Source organism: Ruditapes philippinarum, unplaced genomic scaffold (genome assembly GCF_026571515.1).
Source record: "Ruditapes philippinarum isolate M1 unplaced genomic scaffold, ASM2657151v2 ctg358_1_1_1_1, whole genome shotgun sequence".
NCBI lineage: Eukaryota > Metazoa > Mollusca > Bivalvia > Venerida > Veneridae > Ruditapes > Ruditapes philippinarum.
This window is the reverse complement of record NW_026866557.1, coordinates 289146-307621: the sequence shown is the minus strand read 5'-3', so window position 1 is coordinate 307621 and position 18476 is coordinate 289146. Positions and strand designations below refer to the sequence as shown.

Here is an 18476-nt window from a genome sequence, read left to right as displayed (position 1 = left end):
TTCATATCTTTTCCGCAGGATAAACCCGTAAAATGGCTGCCATTTACAGTATCAAGTGATTATCCCAAGCACCACCGCGACTTAACGCGGGAATTATAAATATAACCTCGGCGCGTCGCATAAGATGGAAAATACCTTTTTTTATTGTAATAAATATTTACAAACTGTGTCTTTCGTTTTTTTATCAATATATAACCAATAATGATGTTAATATGAATAAATAATCATATCTCAAATCTGCGACTATGATTTACAATGAAATTCTACCTTTAGTGTATTAAAAAGGTTTTTAATTTCCTGTAATTTTATTTTGTGATTATGCTTCAAAGCAGTTCATTTTACATTGCACCTTTAATGCAGCAAACATAAAAAGTCTTCACAAAAAGTAGTATGCAATCGTACCTATTTAATCGAATCAGCTGTCAACATTCTTGCCCAGAGCAAAAGAAATATGGTATGTGGGGAGATACCAACTGCAGTGAACCAGTTTCAAGAGGCTTGTGCCATACTCTCAAAAGCCTACGGTGAAACTGCTAAAGAATGTGCAGATGCCTACTTCTGTTATGGACAAGCTTTGTTAGACTTGGCTCGAATGGAGAATGGAGTGCTGGGAAACGCCCTTCGTGATTATATTACTACGCATTTGAACTCAAACCGTGCATTATTCTACAACAATGCACTCAGAATTAATATCTATTTCCTAATTAAAGTCGTGTAAGTTTAATACTTAATTTATTGAACTCGTTGGATAAAATAATATGCTCGCTAGAAACTCGTATAATATTATTTTGTTCAACTCGTTCAAGAAATTCAGTATTAAACTTACACCCATTCAATATACTCTGTTTAATCACATACCCGTTTCGCTTTTGCGTCTCCGTAAAAATGGTATTGCACCGTCGTGTTTATATTACGCATATGTCATCAGGTCAGGATATATTCACGACCGTGCAATACCATTTTTACGGACACGCAAAAACAGCATGGCTACGTTATGTATTAGTATAGTGAATGAGTGCGTTAATAATAGAAACACTGAGGCAAGAACAAATTTAAACACTATCAATATAGTCCAAATATAGTTTTTCTTGACGTGTTAGAATGGAAACACATCGTTATTCTGTTTGCTCTGTGATATACATATAGCATGATATGTCGTTCAGATGCCCGTAGGCCTATGGCCTTTGTGATTTTATTACTGCACATCTACTCCATACCGTGTTATATTATAGCACAGTTCACTCAAAGTAAATACATATTTCCTTGTTTAACCACACTGAAATTAATTTTCTTACCCTACTTTATCATACGAGTTTTAACAATTTGTGTGCCTAAGAGCATTAAGACCGTTTTACAATACGAATTTTCCATAGAAACGGATGTTGCATTTCATGCGTGCACATTCTGCGTAGAGCAAAAGTTATAAACAAAGAATATATAATATCAGTATTCAACCGACGATGTAATGTAATGTAATGATTAACCATTTTAGTTTAGAAAAGTTTATTTTGATAAATAATAGATGCACGAAGGTTTGCCAGTGCATATTAAAGCACTGAACTATTAAGATCCTGAATACGAAGTTTATGGGCAATGTTTCTCATTCTATCCTCATTTTCCACAATGGCACAGAGGTATGACGTTTCTAATAATATGTCAAGTAACAGTACTCAGAAAAGAACAAAAAAGCATGCCTATTGAAAGGTCACATTTAAAAGGAACATCTAAACGATGTCGATCGTCCTTCATACTGTCTGGAGAAGAATTCGCGACAAAATTAGCATACATTTATTAGAAAAATGAGCTATAAACTTGACTGTAAAAAGTTAGTTTTTTTTAAATGCCATGTACGAAAAAATTATCAGTTTAGAGTGTTACGTAAATGAGTAAACAAATTAAATGAAAAATATTAAAATCAAACCTTTTTTACGATGTACATTTTAAACATTTTAAGGGGGCATACTTTATCAAGTATTGTGAAATAGATTCTACAATAAACTAACCTTCAAGTTGTGTGAAACTTTCAGTTTAAATGACAATTTCTCAATTTCTGTAACATTTCAACGCCGGGTGTGCGCACCATCCAGAATCAAAATCGCATTTAAAGCGATATACTGACAAGAAAGGGAAGACTTGTGTCAAGATATTTGGAATATTAAAACTAGAAGTAAGGACATCTTCTTTGTAAAAGAAATTAAATTCAAATCTATTCTGATTGCTTTACGTGACTCGTTTTTGTTCAAAATACCGGTTGAAAAAGTGTTCGCGGTATCAGAATTTTGAGGATGCGTGCGTATGGTTTAATCCCCTTGTTTGTAGCTCTCTTTGTTTAGGCCTGAAAGTGGATAAAGTTTTTTTGGGTGATGAGTGCAAAGGGGGAACATGTAATAAATAATGTGTTGTTTAGAGTAAAATAAACGCATTTCGAGCAAAATTGGCAATGACATATTGTGCACAATTGAGAGTTTGTCCGTCATGAACAATTTCCATCCTTTGTAAAGTTGCAGAACGAAGTTGTACATCTTTTTCAAAAACGAGTTAAATGGTGGAACCAAATTTAATGAGTACAATATTGATTGTCCTATTTCATCATTTTTTTTCTTTAAATTATACCTGTCTCTCGCTTTATGTCGTTAAAGACATACAAATATAATATTTGAAAGTGAAAAGTAAGAAGAAGCATTAAATTGAATGAATTCAGTTTGTTTGTTTTACATTCTCATCTGAAAAGTATTCTGCTTTGATAACACATGTGCACAATAGCTTAAAAGAATTTAGAATACAAACAAGAAATATCTTTAAAAAAGATAATCGGCGTAAATTCAGTGCAAAATGTCTCATAGCTTTAGAATATTTTCAAAATTAATGATATTTATACTTTATAACAATATAAATGTCTAAATTGAAATATATTTGGTGGTTACTTGTATAATCTATGACAGTTGTCTAAACTTAGCTGAAACATGTATGCTCCTATAATGTCAACAAATTAGTCATGTTATTATAAATGCTAGAAGCTTTTTTGTCACCGTGACTTTTGACTACTGGTTTCAAAGTCAATACCAGATAATAACCAATCACACTACCAAATTTAGAGACTGCAAAGGCCACAATCAGCTGACAACTTGAATTTTATTGTTAAATAATATTAACTTAAATATGTATCTGACCTTCATTTTGTTAAAGCACTTCTGTGCATAAAATGCTGCAATTATTAGGTCATGATAATAACACCAAAATTTTTTGTTGATTATATCTTTTATTTATGAAAGAATACAAACTGTAATAAACAATCAATGGAACATATCAACTCTGAACTATACTATTTATAATGCCTTCTTATCTATCTGGCAATGAAAATGAATAATTGAAGACTTAAATCAAAAGTTAAACATAACCTTACTAGTAAAAGTTATACTTATGTATTTTATAAAAAAAAGGATTTCTATTAAAAATTGCACAGCTTGACTAGTATTTTGTATATACTAGGGGTATGAGGTGGAGGTACTAGTTAAGCCTACTGGCATGGCTACGTGTCGTACACCTACACAGGTTATATTTAACAATGTACTTTAAATGTGGAATGTAAAATATAAATGTTGTTCCATATATACAGAAATATATCTATTTATCTTATAATAAGTACTAAACTCAATTTTGTATAACCCATCAATGACACTGATTATCAAGTGAGACAGTTTCAGATTGAGGTAGTCAATTGGGGTGTATTTCGGTAAATTTACCTACCGGTGTAAACAAACGCCGAATAACTATGAATAAATTAATTTGTTATTATTACGCACAAAAAATAATACTTAAAGTTTTGCGATTCTTTATGATAATGTTGCATTTTAAATATATTAATTTTCGCAATTCATATCAGCTCTGGAGAATCTTTTTGTTGATCAAAAATATCGTTCATTTTCATAGCAAACAGAAAAGCTACGGCAAATAAAGTACGAGTGAGTAGTAATCGAATGTTTAAGTAAAGGCTGAAAAACAAAAAGTTGGGTTTGTTGTTAATATTATCAACAAAATAAATTGTACATGAAGTCATATGTACTGTATATTTTTGTATTTTGATATATCTTTGTTTTGGTCATAACGTTGTGATATTTAGTTTACGATTGTATAAATATTTTTAATACAACTTTATTCTTAGAGACAAGTAAACTAAAGATTACGAATTTGTCCTTAAATTTCATAACAGCCAGTCTTTCCACCAATGAAAAACACCCTCTTTTAGCTGAAGATTTTGTAACTAACAATTTCATTTGTTACAAATCTAGGTCAAAATCCATTTTAATACAGCTACGCCGAAAAATAAAATACAAACATGTACATTATATAGAATTTATTTCACCAGTAAAATATCAAATTCGAAGCGGATCAAAACTGCAGAACAAAACTATATGATCATCCGCAATGATAGCGGCTTTTGAAAATTTCGAAACTAAATGTAGTTTTCAGAAAATATCTACAAAGGCATTTTACAAGTCGACAACAGCATCTGGTTAAGCTTAGACTTTTCAGTACCCTGCGCTATATTTTTACAATATTCATTAAGTAGCAGCAAAGTAATCGGTGAATTGGGTGAAAGTGTGTGACAACAATACCCCAAAAGTAACTTGGGCTGCCCACCTTGATTCAATGTGTCTGAACGAACGCTTATATCAATTTGGAATACATTTTTATAACCATGTAGTTTAAGAGTTTGATTCTGTTTGAATAGGGTGTGATGAGATCATTTTAAATGATCTCCTTGATTACATAAACGCCACAGAACCAAACATCTACAACCGTGGCTCTCCAAGTTACAAGATGTTATGCACCAAATTGAATGTTACAAACAATAGTGTGGACCAGAATGAATCACAAATAAGGTCAGAACAACAGAACGAAAGACCGACAGATACTGGTAAAGGGAAATTTAATCTCGTCTCTATACATTCAATTTTACCATCAAGCAATTCTATTAATTGATAAATGACATATTTCAAATAAGAATAGTATTTTACTCAAATAAATATAATTTGTTTCTTAATATTTATTAACATAACCAAATGACTTTCCTTTGGACAATGTAAATACAAATAAGATCTCCCGTAGGATATTATCTAAATGCAATCAAAGGAAGTTTTATTTTCAAATTTAGGAATACTCATCTCTTATCAAAGACCATCGATGTTTTTTAATGACTGAAAATTACGTCATATGTTTCTTTTCCTAAATTCTGAACGGGCGTAAATTGTTTGATGATTGGTTGATATTTGTTGATATTGCCAGTTTTATGTCTTGAATTATTTGTTTGCAATTTTTATAAAATCCTCCGAGCTTTGAGATACAATATCATTGTATCGACAATAGAACGTCCTTAGAAATCAACAGCTGAACTATGTTAATTATTATTATTATCGTATAATTATGGTTTTCTAGTTAATTTGAGCGGAAATGAACTTTATAACTATCATGTTCTTTTCAGATGCTTTACCAAACAGATTAAAATGTAAGATTTGTTTGGACAAGGAAATGTGCATTGTGTTTTTACCTTGCGGACATCTTGTATCGTGTGAGGATTGTGCTCGCAGTTTGCCGACATGTGTAGTTTGCAGAGCTGTTATCAAAGGAATCGTCCATACATATTTAGCATAATCTTACCAGACACTTCAAGGCATGGTGTGTGATATGGACTCTTGCTACGATTTTCATATCGACAGACTGAATAATGTTTGATAGATTTTATTTGAACTTAGCATGATCTTGCTATTGGATCAAAGGATCATTTAACATTAAACCATTCTTGCTTTAAAGTTATCTACCCTTTGGAGATTTTTGCTTATTTTAAGTCACCAAGACAGATTTATTAACAAATAACTTGTCTGAATTTTGTTCTAGTAAAAAAAATATGGTTACAATACAAATTTTATTTAATTCCATGAAACATTTTTGTAGCCTTTCAACTTAAAGAAATTATGTATGAATATGTTTAAATAGATTTATTTATTGACATTTTACTTTATATAAAGTGTAAAATAAGTTTAAAATATAACATATCATTTTTAACATGTCGTATCTACTTGTCAATTTATCTTTAAATGTATGAATTGCGACGATTTTACTCAGCGCCTTTTTACAAAAAAAATTCTTATAATTACGAAAATGTAAATTCTATTTGCCTAATACCTGTTTTGAAAAATGAAATGTAACAATCAAATTAAATTTTAATGTTATGAATACAATACTGTTGAATTAAAAATGAATCTTACTCTACCAAGAATAAAGTTAAATAGTGAGTACATGCGTGTGTACTTGAAATCTATTTTACAATTGTTTTGTCCTATACAATCTGATTTGATTTAAATAATTAAGAACGAAGAGTACATCATGTGAACGAATTCTTTTTTATTTATTTAGTAAAATAGTCTTAGGTTACATTTACATGTATTTATCATAACAGTGTGTGCATGTATCTTTCTCGTCCTTCATCATATTGTCAAAGGGTATCATATTGACTATTTTTATTACTAATCTCTCGGGTGTTTGTTTGGCAAAATAATAGCGTTATGCTTAACGAAGACAACTTATTTTGATTTAAGTGTTTAAATGTTTCTATATCGAAAGTGAAAATACTTTTAGAAACCAAGCAGATGCGGATTACAGTAGAATATACTATTTGCCGGTCTGGTAGCTTCCGAACCCCGGTCTCTCCCGGTCTCTTTTGACACGGAGAATAGTGTAACTTTCTGGCTTGGTCTGTGCAGGTCTCGAATGATTATTTATATAATGATTTTGTGTATTAATATGAAAAAGGTGTTTGATGTATTATAATTTGGAAAAATACACTTAAAGTATTTTCATTTAAGATATTTTAAAACATGTTAAAGTAAGAAGAGTTTGTTTTATTTTTTTTTTGGTATATACTTAATATTTATTGTTTTTTGATAAATATCAATTTGCCCTGTGCAAATTTTGTACAAAAGAAAAAAAAGGTCACAACAAAATTACTAAATATATAGCTTACATTTTGTATAGTTTATTAAGGTGTTTTGGAGATATTTATCACAAAAGATAGCACAAATAGGACCATCCTAATTTTGTTACGTCCGGTGGACGTAAACATCATTATACACTAAATGAAAATAACTAAAAAGTATCTATTTAAAGTAAAAAAAAACAATGGAAATACGGGGTAATTTAAAGAGAAATATTTTTAAGTATTGTTTATTTATTTTGATTAACGTGTGTATATATAAACGCACTGAACTGTAAATGTTCAAGTTAGAAATTGATATACATGTTGAAGAGGATTATCTCACATGTCATCATCTTGACATGATATGCGTCTATGTGGATAAATCACTAAATACCTTTGTATGTTCATGTTTGAAACAAAGCTCTTCTTATTGGTAAATTCTATCACAAAGTTTTATATTGATTTTGTTTTTTTTATAGATTTTGTATATTTTTGTGTAAATAGTTATGTTTATTTTTTATTTGTTTTTATGAAAAGTGCTTTTTTGTTTCTTTTTACCTATATGTATCATATCTGAGAAAATCTGTTAATTGATGTCAGATAATGTAAGGTAGAAATGATTGATATTTTACGTTTCTTATTTGCATTTGTATGTAATCTGTGCTATTTTTATTGCATTAGAAGGTTTATATTGAGACTAGTACTGTTCATCTTTATTAACATTTTTATTTTCTAGTTATATTAGATAGAACAAAACTTACAGGAATAGATAGTTTGGTATTAAATGTGTTGATATTAACAATAAAAGACTTTCTTATTTGCGTGATATGCTTTTGTTTTTGTTTTTTCCTGGTTTGATGAAAAGTTATCAGGAATGAAAACCAAGGAACAAGATTCAAGATTTTATTTTCAAAACACAAATAGGTCATAGAACCATGTGTCAATACATAGTTTACATACTATATATTGCTACAGCAATTTAACATTTAATAATAATAATTACATATTCAAACATGCATACATACACACATTTCATACATATATATATATAAACATAAGTACATGCACGCTCATAAATTTGCATATATACCATCTACACATATGTATACACATATATTTTCGCATATGTATAAGCACTGCTACATGCAACCCGTTTTTTTTTAATTACATTGATATTCCTCACAATAAACATTTTTAATATTCAATACACTTGTCTGTGCATATACAGCATAGTGCAGTAAAGTAAGTAGTATTAAGAAAAATGATTCCATATCTAGTCACAACTTGCTCGAAAACGAAAGTGGAAAGTTGGTGACCAATGGATTTTATTTCAAAAATTTTAAATCATAAATGTAAAATGTCAATCGTACATAAAATAAATACGAATTCTTATTCCATTTCCAGTCAAAACTTGCACAAAAGCGAAACTAGCAAGTTGATTGACATATGGATTTACTATAATTTTACATAATGAGATTACATTTTACAAAGCTAAGTGATAAACAATGAAGGCATATTCGAGTCATGATAACAAAATTCACATCATTACATCTTGAAAAATCAGTTTAAAAATAGTTGTCTCTGTAAAGTTCGTTTGTTCTTAATGTAAATGCTTTTTCTACATACGTACGTACTTAAATTTCTTATGACACGCTTACATTCTGTAGTAATTAATTCAACAAATTTTTGCATATTTGGTCGTCTGTAATAATAGGCTGGTACAAATTGCCTTCTCAAATCATTATATAAAACACATTCTAAAACAAAATGATATTCGTCTTCTAATTTATCACAAAACGTACATTTCCGTTCATTTACTGGAGTGCTAACAGGTCTAGTCCATCGGCCACTTTCAATAAAAAGTCTATGTGATGATACGCGTAATCATGATAAACAAACACGGAATTTTTTAACGTTTACCAAATCAAGATATGGTTGAAATCTGTGGTTTAAAATGTATTTATAAAACAAAACTCTACTTGAGTTATTTAGTCTACCAGACCAGTTTTGTAAAAACTGATCCTTTAATCTTTGTTTCACATTATATAAAAACATTTCGGAGTCTCCAACAGTCTGAAATAACCATACTTCATAAAAACCAAGAGTACATCATAAATCTTTCAATAATGAACACCAATTTATTCTGTTTGGGTTTTCAAATATATCTTGTTTCAACATTAAATACACCTTCTTAATATATTTGTTTTCATCTGTAGTCAACAATTTTGTCCAAAATTTATAATGTTATAATATCTCATATTTTGCAAAGGCATTCTTACTAATTCACCATAAATAAAGTCGTTTTGTGTGTTTTTCTTTACTCCTAATAGTCTTTTGCAAAATTGTATATGTAAACGTTCTACGGCCTTGCCTTGATTAAAACCCCATATTTCACTTCCATAATTTAAAATAGGTAATATCATTCTAGGGTTTCCTATACATCTTTGCAAAGGAAACAGTTTTGTTGCCCAAACGTTGCATCAGTACAGAAAAAAATGTGTCATCAAAATGCAATTTATCAAGCTTTTATAAACAACTGATTGTGACTATTACGCAGTTTGCAACAATTCATAGCTGAATGCTAATATAGCAAAGAAATAGTCCTTGTGCATGTTTCTAAATAAACTTACAGTGTTCAAATCACGTGACGCTAAAATTGAACAAAACCTAAAATCATGATATCATTGACAAATATCTAAAAATATTCTTCAGTATGCAGTATCTTAGATTAAGTCGAGGGGCGTCCGTGGCCGAGTGGTTAAGGTCGCTGACTTCAAAACCACTTTCCTCTCAGCGCCGTAGGTTTAAGCTGCGCAGTTGTTTTATGATTTTTTCATGAGGGAAAGCTATCCAGCTAGCTAACGGAACGTTGGTGGTTCTACTCAGGTGCCTGTTCGTGCCTGAAATAGCGCACGGAGGGACACCGGAGGTCTTCCTCTACCAGTAAAGCTGAAAAGTCGCAATATGACTTCAATATGACTTTTACAGTGTTGGTGTTATGTAAAACCGAATGCAAGACATGCCCAAGGGCAGAATGTCCAACTCGCCATTCTCAATTGAAACCTGAACCTATAAGCTTCAGATCAAAGAGAAAGAGGAATACATAGGTTAGAAGTGCGCAACACATCCTCTTTATGCCCAAGGTAAAAATCTTGGTATTACATAAACTTACGTGACCTTTACCTCTGACCCGGTGGCCTGGTTCAAAATGTTTCAAACATAAGCAATATTTAGTACGACAAACAAATTTTAGTATTTTATTTGACCTTTGACATCTAGTTGCCTTTTCCTTATTTTGCACTAGACAACTCAACTCACCATGGAGAACATTTGTTCTTAGTTATAATAAAACAACGATGTATATAGAAGTTATACTCACAAATGAATGGTTTATTTTATTATTTGAACTTTTACCCTGAAGTAAGACTTTGACCATTGCCACATGCACCTGATTTTTTCGCGTGACACTTCGCCTCACTATGGAGAATATTTGTGCCGATTTGTATTAAAATCCCTCCATGCATGTAGAAGTTACAGTCACGGGACACGGGTTTTGCGTTGACCCCCAAGTGTGACCTTTACCTTTGAGCGGCGGACCTGGGTTTTGTGTGCGACACACCACCCTATTATGGTGAAAATCTGTACCAAATTATTTTGTAAAAAGAATGAGCAAGATATTAGCCGTACAAATTCGCACGGCCGCATGGACAGACGGACTGACACATGGACGCACATAACCAAACTTTACGCCAAAAGTGATGTAAGGTCGAGCTCACCACAAGCGGTCTGACGCACGGACGCACAAACATCGAACCACACGCCAAAAATTTCGACTAAGTCGAACTCACGGCAAGCGTGCTCGGCAATGAAAAAAGTCTTAGATAGAAAACATGAAAATAGTAGGAAGACTCGTATTGTCATTAGATAAATGTAAATGATGAAGATTATTTTACATACAAAAACGCAAAAATTTACTGTCTGTTGTTTTATTTTCACTTGCATATACTTAAAATATTCAGATTCGCCTTAGTATAATATGTCAAATGTAAGTGATCGACAACAAGTTTCAACATTCAGAAAAAGACGCCCATGAACTTGTTCAAATGAGTCAACAAGATGTTGATAACAAATTTGAAGGTAATTTATTGTGATCTTCCCATTGACTTTCTGCCATATGAAACTAACATGATTTACTGTCTTAAACTTCAACAACAATCAATATCAATGTTAGAAAATAGCAATCCTAATGTCACAATGATGATGTCTCGTCCATTTAGAAAAAAATGAAGATATGTTATATATAAATTGTCTCCGTTTGTCATAAACGAACGCATGAACGTTATATCGACTAATAAGAGATGTACGATCACTCCAGACAACAAAAGTATACATGCAGACAAGATACTGGTACATGTTAAGAAATGTTAAATTGCTATGTTGGTTACTCGTGTACAAAGGTATAAATTGAGGAACATATCTGACTACAATTCTTATATTCTTTTGTTTCAAGTATAGCTCTGGGCTCCGGTAACTATGGTTGCCATATTGTCAATTTTGAATTTCCAAGACAGCCATCAAATCAAGTTTGACATAGTCCGGGTAGTCAGGCATGTCTTTGATTTTGCGTTAGAAAAAAAAACACTTGCGTATAGATAGTTATGAAGCACGTGAGATTGATTTTATTATTTTCCGTAACTAAGTACTAGGGTATCGAATAACTCATTGTTAACAAATGTTACTAAAAATAAACATTACAAAGCAGTATTCATAGTTTGGAAAACCTAAATGACTTGTTCCTAAAAAAAGATTTAAGATAGTAAGTCAGTTTTTGTATGTTTAATATCATTCATACATATTAACATATCTTATTATATGAAATCATACATATTTCTTGTAATAATTTTTCATTACACTTTAAGTTATTGGAAATATATAGCATTTGTTTATGAAAACTTCAATGGAAATAAGCGAAACCTGAATAAACAAGAATAGAAAACGCTTTGTTCATACTTGACAAATATTTACGAGGCATAGTAACAGTCTGTACAGCAAAGAGCTGCACGTGTTTCGAATGAAGGGACGTGATTCATGGCGTCAATAACAGGTACCTAATCATTTGTATTTCTTGCAAAACCCAAGCCATAACGTTACATGGCCATTATCAACAGCAATCGCATTTTACATTTAAAATATATATTAAACCCAAATGCACAATTATTTTGATATTTAAAAGTGAAAGAATTCCATTGCACAAGATGATGTTGTAATTATAAATGAATCTGATAAATAAGTAATGTTTTACTATTAGATATTTTCCTTTACTCTTTTTATTCGGATATTATTTACAAAATGATTAACAAAAGCAAACATAAGTAACACAACTTTAACCTACCAAAATTCCTTCTAGGACAACACTAAATTTATCCAAAAAGATGGTTATAAACTGTAGTACAAGTAGAGGAGCCGGAAGTAGACAATACGATGATTATTTGGTACAATAAAATATATGGTTTCTGAATGCTTTGGACTTCTAGGTAAAGTTTAATAGTGAGTTTCTTCCTTCTCATGAGGAGGAAGAATAATTTTAGGGGTACATGAATATTTAATCAAAATGATAGAGAAAACGATACGATTTTCTCCAATTTTCATTAACTTTTTATGAAGACATATCAAATGTTATTTACACAACAACAAGATAGAGCATGCTTTAATATTGTTTAATTATCACCGTCAATATCATAATCAATAGGAAATTAATAATCGGGAACAATATGTTTCAACGAATAATTAAACCATGCCTGGTCTGGCATTTCAATTATGTATCTAAAATTTCGAAATGATTGTGCTTCAAAGAGACAATCGCTACACCCAATTGTTTGCCCATTATAGCATTTTTTTATATTTCAGTGTTAAGTACTGTTAATGCCAGTGCTCAAGTGGCTAGACGGTGGTTGCTTGCATTTTACCACTGCCAACCATGATCAAGCTAAATCGAACAAAAATTGTGATATTTTCTGTATAGTAATGTTTTGACATCTTTAAAGTGTCCACTTTGAATCCACTTTGGCTACATTTTATTATTTTTAAACAGTGAAAAGTACAAAAAAAGTTTTTTAATTATACACTTATACGCTAGTGACTTTATTTTGAAGGCGACCACAATGTTGCCCAAAGAGCTCCCTTGCATAATCGTGTAATTAACAATGACCTCCGTGTTGATATTGAAAGTTAAATAACATTGCCAAGATCCGAAAGCCTTATAAGCCGTCAGACTTATTATGTATTAAGGTTGTTTTACCATACCCTTAGATCTTGAAAAGTTTGGTACAGTTAATCAAATATAATTATATATAACAGCCTTATGACGGTTAAGAAGAGCGGGGTTTTTGTATTTGTATTCACATTTTGTCACATTTAACCCTTTCCCTCATGAGCATATTGTGAAAATTGGCCGTTTTCACTGACAAGCCTCCTGTACCAAGTTCAAACTGCTTTGAAACTATGAAAAATGCTTCAATACTAATCAAACTTGGCATAAATGTTCACTGGACCATTGCCTTTGTAACGACATGCTCAGTCTTAAATTTCCTGTTACCATGGCAACGAGGGGACGTCTTAAAATTACCAAAAATCACTAGTTTGCCTCGATTTTTCCATCAAAATTTATTTCAAAGAGCTGCAACTTCTCAAGGGATTGAGATAGAGTCAAAGGCTTTTCAGCGTTGGTTACACGTTACCTTATGATCGATCTGGGGTCATTTTTAGCCTCTCACAAGTCCAAAATTTTCTTGGCGATGAGGGGGACTACCGCCCCCTTCAACCCCTCCCCGTAACAGAAGGGAGCACATCCCCCTTCTGGCAACCCCCTGATGTATCTTTTGGATGGGGGTGGCGCCGAAAAAGTGCTCACTTTTTAAGCAACATTTCTCAAACGAAAATATGTATTTGGGGCCCAAATAGGACATTTTTTTCACTATTTGCGGCCTAAAAGAGGGGGGTCGAAAGTGTGTTGTTTTGCGTATATATGAGGTAAAGGGTTAACAAAAAATGATGAAAAACTTTAGAATTACCCAACATCTAGTTCTTCCTTGTTAACATGTGGTCTTTCACCTAATTTTGTTGAAAAATTGTTGTTTTGTAACATATTTCATTTTCTTTTAGTTAACCCTTTCCCTCATGAGCATATTGTGAAAAATGGCCGTTTTCACTGAAAAGCCTCCTGTTACAAGTTCAAACTGCTATGAAACTATGAAAAATGCTTCAATACTAATCAAACTTGGCACAAATGTTAACTGGACCATTGCCTTTGTAACGACATGCTCAGTCTTAAATTTCCTGTTACCATGGCAACGAGGGGATGTCTCAAACGTTCCAAAAATCACTAGTTTGCCTCAATTTTTTCCATCAAAATTTATTTAAAAGTCCTGCAACTTCTCAAGGGATTGTGATAGAGTCAAAGGCTTTTCATCGTTGGTTACACGTTACCTTATGATCGATCTGGGGTCATTTTTAGCCTCTCACAAGTCCAAATATTTCTTGGCGATGAAGGGGACTACCGCCCCTCCCCCCTTCAAACCCCCGGCACATCCCCTTTGGCAACCCCCTGATGTATCTTTTTGATGAGGGGGCGGCGCCGAAAAAGTGCTCACTTTTTTAGCAACATTTCTCAAAAAAAAACATGTATTTGGGGCCCAAATAGGACATTTTTTCACTATTTGCGGCCTAAAAGACTACTTGCGGTCGAAAGTGCGTTGTTTCGCGTATATATGAGGTAAAGGGTTAAATACACGAAAACTGAATTTTTACGAGGATGGATCAATATGTAATGTAATATGGTCAATAGATTTAACAAAAGAGCAAATAATTTACATTTTTATTTCAAACCTCCGAAATAATTTCGTTTACAGAAAAGTTGAACAAGTTTCAGACGTTTAGTCCAATTAAAAAAAAATGCTTCAACATAGTCCTTAGGTATACCTTTCAAATACTGAAAAATGGTCTACCCATGTCCGTTTCTACTCTTGTTGTGATGTTGCTTCTAGACGGTTTATTTTAGTTTAGTAGAGAAGAAAAGACACAAGGTGTTGTCTGGAGAATACGATGCATGTATGGGCAGACACTCGTTTGTATCCAAAACAAAACTGTAAGCTCATTTGTGTGCTGCAGCGTTGTCATGCAGAAAATACAGGGCTTTCAGTTTGTTTGTTTTAAATGTTAATAAAATTCTTAATTCGTTGACTGCACACATGATTTTCGTATCATTTGAAAGCAACTGTTTTGAAGCATAAGATTAATGGTGTTGCACTTTTTCCATTTTCGATATGAACAGACTCTTAATTTATTTTTTTTTTTATTTATTTATTTTTTTTTTTTTATTAACATTTCACAAATTTATTGCATGTTTTCAACAATCGTAGCGTGTAATTCAAAACAAGAAAACATCATATTTATTTATAAAATAATGTAATACTGAATTATTTAAGTAGAAACCCAATCTAAACATGGAAGATTGAATTTAAATAAAAAAATCAAATAAACAACCATTATACAAAAATGTATACTCCCCGAGTAGAACAAACCATATGAACTTTATATAATCTTGAAAGTAAATACAAGCGTGTAAGTACGTAAAAACAGATGCATTTGTTACTCTATGTCACGACATAAAATGTCAGCTTTGCAATGAACACTTAAAGTTGATAATGATTGCTTATCTATCAAACTTCAACTGCGTTTTTACATTCTGTAGTTCAATATTAGCAGTGGTAGCTACACATTTGTCTTTTCTATGCTCCCACCTGCACACCGCCCGCAGTGGGAAACAAATAGCCCCTGATAACCCAATTGCCGCCCAAGCTAAATAAAAAGCCCCCTCGTAATCATCAGCCTCATCTGAAAGTGCACCTGTAATATAATATAATATATTATTAATCATGGTAATAGAAATCGTTACACTCTTCATTATATGTTAATTTATGTTTCTCAATTTAAGTCTAATATTTATTATTCATTTAAATATATGTGGCGTAACATATTATGAGCGTAGCGATAAAACTGAGCAGTGTGTGCTAAAAGGTACTGGAGTACAATTGAAACGAAGTGAAACATGTTAACTGTTTATACGAAAACAAGGTACATATATTTAGCAACATTACATTAACAAGTGCATTAAATAGGCTAAATAATGGTTATATATATTCCAATAGATTCTTTCCTTTCATAATTGTTTGATTCGTTCATTTTTTTAACTACAAAAATGTCTTATATTTATAAGTGTTTTTACAACAACAAAAAATCTAGACATTGGCCTTTGCTGTACACGTATAGGTATAGATTCAATTTCTTGTATCACAGTTCTCGAAATCGTTTCCTGGAAACTTTCGTTATTTTACGGACTTTAATTATAAAGTCTCTGGTTATTTAAAGAGATCCATTCCAACCTTTTAAAACTTTTTCCACAAAGTTTTCACTCAAACGGTCGATGGAAACTTTCACAGTAACTTTAATTAAATCAGATATAACAAACATAAAAACATCCTGAACCCCTGCATACATAATCTTTAACAATCATAAAAAGTATATTTTTTTTGCATATTCATTGTTTTGCAAACACATATCTCATGTAACACGTTCACGCGATTTTTTTTTCTTCTTTTTTTTTTACATTATTTATTTTTCTCGTCAATAGGTATATGCAGGTCGAGGACATCTTACTCTATACCGTACATTATATTTGTGTATATAAAAACATATGAAATAATAAAACTGTAACAAGCATATAATGTATTGCAAGGGTTATGACCAATATACAATTACAACCATATTTACCAATGTTACATATAATCATATGTTATATATATTTTTAGTTAACAAGGAACTAAATTATATATTTGTTTTTATATGAAAAAAGAAGAAGAAAAAAGAGAAAGAAAACAGGTTTTGCAAGTAATATATTTTTGATCATTTATACTTCTGGCTATCGTTTTCAGCTTTACATATGAAAGGTTAACTATAGCTCTATCTTTTGACAAAAAAGAATCCAGGTCTTATTGAAGGTATCTAAATCATTTTGGTAATTTGCTTTCTCTCTCAAAATTATAAATTGGTACTTAATATATTGATGTGCTCTTGTAGAATTTGGTACTTGTTCTTTTACTCTACAGTTGTAAATATATCTTTTCAGAAAAAGGAAAATCACATTTACTGCAGTTGAATTACTATCTTTCAAACCAAGGATAAAGTTACAACAGTTGAGCAAAGATCTAAAAATGACATACTTTTCAAAAACAGAAAATATTAAATATTTATATGTTTTAGTTGTTACTGTCGTCGTCGTCGTTATTGTTGTTACTGTTTCCGAAAAATCTCACCCATTTCATTATTTATAGATGATAATATAATTATAATCTGTGATTAGTTTGTATTCGTTAAATAGAAATAAAATATAACAAATATAAAGTTGAAATCTGCACGATTGTTAGTTCCTGCAGTGCGCAAAGTTATCTTTACAAAATATGCCCTATATTTTGAAAAAAAAATCGTTGAATATCTACAAAGGTTGTTAATAGTTTTTTCTGTTTGTGCTTCGTTAACATCTCCCATATTTGTACTTTTTTATTCTGTTTCGAATAATAGTTATATGCATATCTAGGTGCTGCTATAGTATTTTTTATCCGTTTGCGTTGTTTGTATCACTTGCAAATGCGTTTGCTCCTTTTTCAGTCGATAGATGGCGCATAGGCAAAGACACAAAACAAGGAAATATAATGAAGATGGGGTACGTTGCAATAGACCGCATGTATTTTACTATGACTATGTTCACACTGTTTTGTCAACTTTTGACATGTTTGCAAATTTTAAAGTTTTAAGTTTATAAATCATGATTTGTATTATCGTAGTGAAAGCTGTTTGTACTTTGACTATTGTAGCTGACGTAGTATATAGAGCTTTTCTCTGATAACAAAGTGAACTATCATTGTCGTCGTTACTTGACGGCAACATATACAATTAACAAGATTTGACTATTTCTATCTGTAAACCGCCATGAAAATAATAATAGCATATGATAAAAAACGACACAAAAAATATAAAATAGGGCGTCCACGGGCACGCCATCCGCCATGTCTGTTTGGGCTACCTATATACTAGTGTATAGAATAGAAATACTATCTTCTTACACGAAGCTTGAAAACACGCTTATGCACGAGTATACTATATTCAGAAAATTTCTTTTCAAAGATCAAACATTAGTTCTTGTGTTAATAAAAGAACTTCAAAGAGTCTATTTCACGAAAGAAATTCTAATAAACTTCCATCTATTATCATTATTAATACAGTCGAAACATTATCTCCCCTAACTTATTATTCTGTTATAGATCAACAGGCTTTCAATTGTATAAAGCTTTATCTATAAAGATATGTAAAAAAATCAGTAAACTAGTGTTGTTTTATAGCCATGTGGTCGTTTCTTGGCCGATCTGTTACATAGACTATGCAATTAAAC

General features: G+C 31.5%; 1 protein-coding gene across 1 annotated transcript; it reads left to right on the top strand.

The window, feature by feature from the left end:
* The first annotated feature begins 451 nt into the window (after positions 1–451).
* On the top strand, positions 452–5652 carry LOC132732904 (baculoviral IAP repeat-containing protein 8-like). Its single transcript, XM_060719432.1, has 3 exons — positions 452–623; positions 4733–4918; positions 5483–5652. Exons 1-3 carry the CDS (start codon positions 452–454, stop codon positions 5650–5652), a joined length of 528 nt encoding a protein of 175 aa, XP_060575415.1.
* Positions 5653–18476: the final 12824 nt, after the last annotated feature.